General features: G+C 41.1%; 1 protein-coding gene across 4 annotated transcripts in view; it reads right to left on the bottom strand.

Annotated features, from left to right (window-relative positions):
• CDC16 (cell division cycle 16) overlaps positions 1-5,724 on the bottom strand; it is a 34,719-nt gene extending 28,995 nt beyond the window's left edge. For all 4 annotated transcript variants that reach the window (XR_002481488.1, XM_021708735.1, XM_008050371.2 and 1 more), the window contains exons 1-5: positions 5,667-5,724; positions 5,160-5,257; positions 4,203-4,241; positions 3,445-3,585; positions 631-790 (exon numbers count right to left, since the gene is read on the bottom strand). Coding sequence is in view for 3 of the 4 variants with exons in the window: in XM_021708735.1 (XP_021564410.1) it covers positions 631-790; positions 3,445-3,585; positions 4,203-4,241 (340 nt within the window). In the remaining variant the exon portion in view is untranslated. The remainder of the gene's footprint in view (positions 1-630; positions 791-3,444; positions 3,586-4,202; positions 4,242-5,159; positions 5,258-5,666) is intronic.
• Between the last annotated feature and the right edge of the window lie 276 nt (positions 5,725-6,000).

The raw sequence follows: 6,000 nt of genomic DNA on the forward strand, positions 1-6,000 counted from the left end.
GGGACCTCTGGCTCCTATCTGCTAGACACAAGCAGCAACCTTCCAACGTCCCTCCACAACCCCAAGTTGTGACAAATAAGTGTCTCCAGACATTGCCAAATATCCCCTGGGAGGCAAAATCACCCTGATAGAGAACCACTGCACCAGGCTAAAATGTCAGAATTCCATTAACTCAACCATCCCACTTTCTGTTTCTCTTGTTTACGTGCCTCACATCATTCCAACACAGTTGGACAGTGGTTCTCAGGTCTCGTGGCATTTCAGTTATCTCCTGGGAGCCTTAAATAATCTGATGACAGGGCCTCACCCTGGAGATTCTGACTGAACTGCTCTGGAGTTGGTAACTAAACCTAGATGTTTTTAAAGCTCCTCAGGGATTTAAAGTACAGCTGGGTTGAAAATCCCTGAAGCAAATAATAAAATCTATACTGTCTCAATCTCTGAAAATTTAGGTAGCAAAAGGCACTGCCCAATATTGCATCTTGTAGTGCTTTATATGTGAGTATATTAAGAAAGCTAACAGGTCTATTTAAACCTGTACATAGTCTGTTCTTGAGTCTACAGATTTCAGATTAAAAAATCCAAACAATATTAACATTGCTAAACATAAAAACACCTGGGTTTCCAAACCTTCTTGTGCTGTCAACATGTGGTGTGATGTTAAAAGATCAAATGCTTCGAAACAGTAGACATCCAGTTTCAATGCTTCTTTGTAGCTATAGGTAGCCAGGGTTCGGTTATCCAGGGCGTCATAGATTTTCCCTCGTAGGAGACAAATAGAGCTCTTTATCTGAGGGAAAAATGATGAGGCACACACTAAGTCAATACTTTTTTTTTTTTTTTGAGTCAGAGTCTCACTCCGTCACCCAGGCTGGAGTGCAGTGGCATACTCCCACCACCGCAGCCTCAACCTACTGGGCTCTGGTGATCTTTTCACCTCAGCCTTCCAAGTAGCTGGAACCACAGGCGTGCGCTACCATGCCCGGCTAATTTTTGATTTATTATAGAGACGGGGTCTCAGCAAGTTGCCCAGGCTGGTCTCAAACTCATGGGCTCCAGCAATCCTCTTACCTCAGCCTCTCAAAGTGCTGGGATTACAGGCTTGAACCACCGCACTTGGCCCTAAATCAATACTTTTAGACTTAACTTTCAATAAAAATCATATATTAGGGCCAGGCTCAGTGGTTCAGCCTGTAATCCCAGCTCTTTGGGAGGCCGAGGTGAGTGGGTTGCCTGAGCCCGTGGGTTCAAGGCCAGCCCGGGCAAGCAACTTGGCGAGACCTTGTCTCTACAGTTAAAAAAAAAAAAATTAGTCGGGCGTGGTAGTACACACCTGTAGTTCCAGCTACTTGGAAGGCTGAGGTGGAAGGATTGCTGGAGCCCAGCAGGTTAACACTGGGGTGGCCATGAGTGTGCCACTGCACTCCAGCCTGGATAAGAGTGACTCCAACTCAAAAAAATAAAATCATATATTAGAATGCTGAGAAGTTTTTATTACATCTAAAAGGATTTAATTAACCATAACTGTCAAGGTATAAATTAACAAAAACACAAAAGCATTGCAGAACTTCTTCAGTCCATCTTCCATGGGTTCTATCCACTATGTTCCAACACATCTTTATAACTAATGTACATGCCACAGCTACTAGGTTCATTACTTGTTTTATCCCAAATAGTGCAATGATTCAAAGACAGAAAGCAGTGTGTGTGTGTGTGTGTGTGTGTGTGTGTGTGTGTGTGAAATCAAACTTTAAGATGGGACAGATTGATATGGAGACCCCGTGAAAGGATCACAGTGAGCTTTAGAATCTGGCAGCAATGCAGCACAGTGCTCAAAGAGGTCAGGAGCATGGCCTGCCAGAGCCAGACAGACCTAAGTTCAAATTCCGGCTCTGTCACTTACTTGTAACCTTGGACAAGTGATTTAACCTCTCCTGACCCCCTTAGCTTCCTTTCCTCATTTATAAAAAGGAGAAAACAATCTCCAGAACTCTGGGAGGATTAGAGATACTACTATCTCTATTGTGTTAGCACATTGTAAGGCCCTCAAAAGCCTCACTACTACCACTAACAAGAGAACGTGGAAATCTGACTCACATCCCAGACTCAAGAACCTCAAAAAACACATAACTGAGGTTAAAGATGACCCAGAGATGGGCAGCTCAAATCCTTAACGATATGAAGGAGATTCATAAGTTAAAATCTTTTTAAAAAGGACATTATGAGAGTCTTTGACCTAGGCAATATCATTGTCAAAAACTTTTTCATAAATAATAATGCATTACAAATAAATCATGCGTTTCTTAGATAAATTGGCAAAAGGTCCCAAAATAATAATGACAAAACCAAACACCCTCATAAATGCATTTCTAGGAGAAAACTTAATGTGTTTCTGGCACATAAATTAATAAATGAATAGTCAAAAAAAGGAAGAAAAACTCCTAGAATGTGTGATATTCCCAACTTTTTACGATGAAATGCAGAGTAACCAAGTTCCCTCATAAATATGTTATAAAAAATAACTGGATGAGAAGATGGGGAAATTGGTGGATTAGATAAGGGGTATAGGGATTCTTCCTGAATAATAAAAATTCCCTAAAATTGACTACAGTGAACTTTGCATGGCTCTGTGACTATACTAAAAACCATCAAACTGCACACTTTAAATGGGCAAGTTGGATATGTGAATTATACCTCAATAACTTTTTAAAAAAAAAGATTAATGAACTCCAGATTAGTGATCTGACTTTGGATGTCATTTATTAAGTTATCATGCAATTTCTGCCAGCAAGAAATTTTCTTTTTTTTTTTTTTTTTGAGTTGGAGTTTCACTCCGTTGCCCAGACTGCCATGCAGTGGCCGCTTCTGGCCACTGCAGCCTCGACCGCTGGGCTCTGGCGATCCTTCCGCCTCAGCCTACCAACTAGCCGGAATTACAGGCACACACTACCATGCCCGGCTGATTTTTGATTTATTGTAGAGATGAGGTCTCGCCATGTTGCCCAGGCGGGTCTCGAACCTGCGGGCTCAGGCAGTCCACTCACCTCAGCCTCCCAAAGGTGCAAGAAATTTTCAATGTCAGGGAGATATGAGTATACAAATGGAAATAAAAACAATCTAAGCTAATAAAAAGTTTTTTGGAATAGATTCAGAAAGCTGTTGAATAAGAAGGAGAAAAATTATTCTGCCGGTGGGGTGTGGTTTAAGGCACTAAAATATGAGGAAGATCAAGTCAGCCTATTTCAAATGTAAGCATCTGACAATAAAGTTACAGCTTTCAAATGACGGCTCAAAGTGTCTTTTGGCTTTTGGCAGGCAAATTAAGTTGACAACTGTAACTGTTTTAATACATAATACTTCAGTAAAAGAAGATAACTTGTTTTTTATATGTAACGTGGACAATTCTTACTACTGTTATTGAAACATGGTAAGACTATTACTTACTGAGGATTGTGACATCTCCCAGTCACTGGAGGAATCCTTCAAACCACTTTCATCCTTCGAGTATTTTTCAAATAATCTTTTGTTGATTGGTTCCTCCATATCAAGAATATCAAGTGCCTGTTGGTGCTCTTTTGCAGCATACTATGTAGGAAACAGAAGTACTATCCATCACCCATGACTTCGAACACTACATACATAAACATAATACCATGGATTTTTTTTTTTTTTTTTTTGAGTTGGAGTCTCACTCTGTCGCCCAGACTGGAGTGCAGTGGCCGCTCCCAGCCACCGCAACTTCGTCTGCTGGGCTCCGGTGATCCTTCCGCCTCAGCCTTCCAAGTAGCTGGAATTACAGGCATGCGCTACCACGTCCGGCTGATTTTTTGATTTATTGTAGAGATGAGGTCTCACCAAGTTGCCCAGGCAGGTCTCGAACCTGCGGGCTCAGGTAATCCACTCACCTCAGCCTCCCAAAGGCGCGGGATTACAGGCTGAGCCACCGAGCCCGGCTATCCCGGATTTTTAAAGGGCAATAAATATATCCATTACTTAACTTTAAAATGTCTAAAGTAGAATTTTGTTCATGCGTGTCAGCTTTTAAGTAAACGAAGAATCGGTAATTACAGCAAACAATAAAGTACATTTCCTCATGAGATACTTTATTAGCCTATCACATCCATCACTGAAATTCTCATATATATTATACATAATATTCACATGATCAAACTTTCATTTAAAAAAAAAGAGAATATACTTACATGGCATCTAGCTGCAAGATAACGACATGCTTCATACATCTAGGAAAGAAATTAATTTAATTAGGAAGTGGTCAAATAATATGTTTCTTCACTTTAAAAAACTGTAAGTATGAAATGGGGAGGGCTACTTTCATTTCTTTTTCTCTTGCAGTAAAACAACAACAACAAAACTGTCTTTTTAAGCCATAATCATCATGAACCTACTGTTTACTAGGCACAAAGGACTCTAAAAGGAGTAAGGACCTGCCTCAGGAGGTTATAGCAGGGGAGACGTAAATACAGCGCAATGGGGAAAGCACAACAAAAGGGTGTAGGAAGCATCAGTCAGCCGAAGAAGGAAACACACGCAGCGGGGAGGAGTTGGCCAGGCAAGGGAGTGCTGGGCAGCACTGGAGGCACTGAGTGTGAGCAGCCACTGCAGATCCAAGGAGCTGAAAGCACAACGCGAATGGAACACCTGCTCCACGTGCTGCTGGCGGTGGGTGAGAGGCAGCATGGAGGGCTTCCGGTAGCTACTGAGGCATCTGATTCTATCCTGCAGGTAATGGGAAATCCCGAATGACTTTATGGGTGAGACAATGAGATCTGTGTTAGAACTATTTCACGAGATGAACTGAACAGAGAAAGGTGGGAAAGGAAAAACTTACTGGAGAAAAGAGACAAGAGGCTGTAACAGAAGAGAAATTAAAGACCTGACATGTACCAGTGACCAAGGAAAAGGAGCATCCATGATTCTGGAGCTATTTAGAAAACAGATTGTTCAGAACTTAGTGACTAGATGGGGGTAGGGGAAAACAAGGTGACTGGAATTAGGTTTAAGATATTTTCTTTCCACATTGAAGAGAAAAATTGAATCATTTTAAGTAATTTTTACATAAATGGAATACATACCTAAAATACTAATCTAATAGTTTTTTTTCCTACAGCTCTGAAGATCTTTAAAGCTCAATTACTTACTTTGTCCAGTTTTCGTGACCGAAGTGCGTGGGCTGCTCTATGATATTGTGCCGTCAGGTAAAGACATTGCGCCAACCAATATATGTCCTGGGGTTCCTCTAGAAGAAGAAAATTACATAAATGCTCAGAGGCACAAGGTGAAATAGTAAGATTTTTTTTTTTTGAGTCGGGGTCTCACTCTGTTGCCCAGGCTGGAGTGCAGTGGCACAATCGTGGCTCACTGTAGCCTCAAACTCTTGGGTTCAAGTGATCCTCCCACCTCAGCCTCCCAAGCAGCTGGGACTACAGGCAGGTACCAACACATCCAGTTAACTAATTTTTTAAAAAAAATTTTTTGTAGACACAAGGTCATGCTAGGCAGGCTAGGCTGGTCTTCAGCTCTTCAGCTCAAGCAATACTCTTGCCTTGGCCTCCCAAACGGCTGGAACTATAGGCATAAGCCACCATGCTGGGCCATCAGTAAGATTTTTAAAGATTAATCAGAAAAAAATAGCAGCCACCACTTACCATGAGAGAGTGAAGCTACTTTATCTGCCCAAAATAGAGCACTTTGAAACTGTTGCTGTAAACAAACAAAAAAAGTATAACTGCTCTGTTACTTCAGTAGTGTTAAAGAGACAACTGACATTATTAGAATGCTATATAGCACACCACAGCTCAATAGTTTTTTACATGTAGTAGAGGTCTAGCAATCATATCGCTATCTAACATCTGGCTAGGGTGAATTTTAGTTCAACGCTGTAATAACAACACTACTCTAAGATCTTCCTAGACTCAATTCTTTGCACATACAATTAATAAAGGTAGTTTTTAAAAACTCACACACACAGTAACTCAGCAA

The sequence above is a fragment of the Carlito syrichta genome, unplaced genomic scaffold (genome assembly GCF_000164805.1).
Source record: "Carlito syrichta isolate Samal-C Ts95f unplaced genomic scaffold, Tarsius_syrichta-2.0.1 Scaffold145258, whole genome shotgun sequence".
Classification (NCBI taxonomy): domain Eukaryota; kingdom Metazoa; phylum Chordata; class Mammalia; order Primates; family Tarsiidae; genus Carlito; species Carlito syrichta.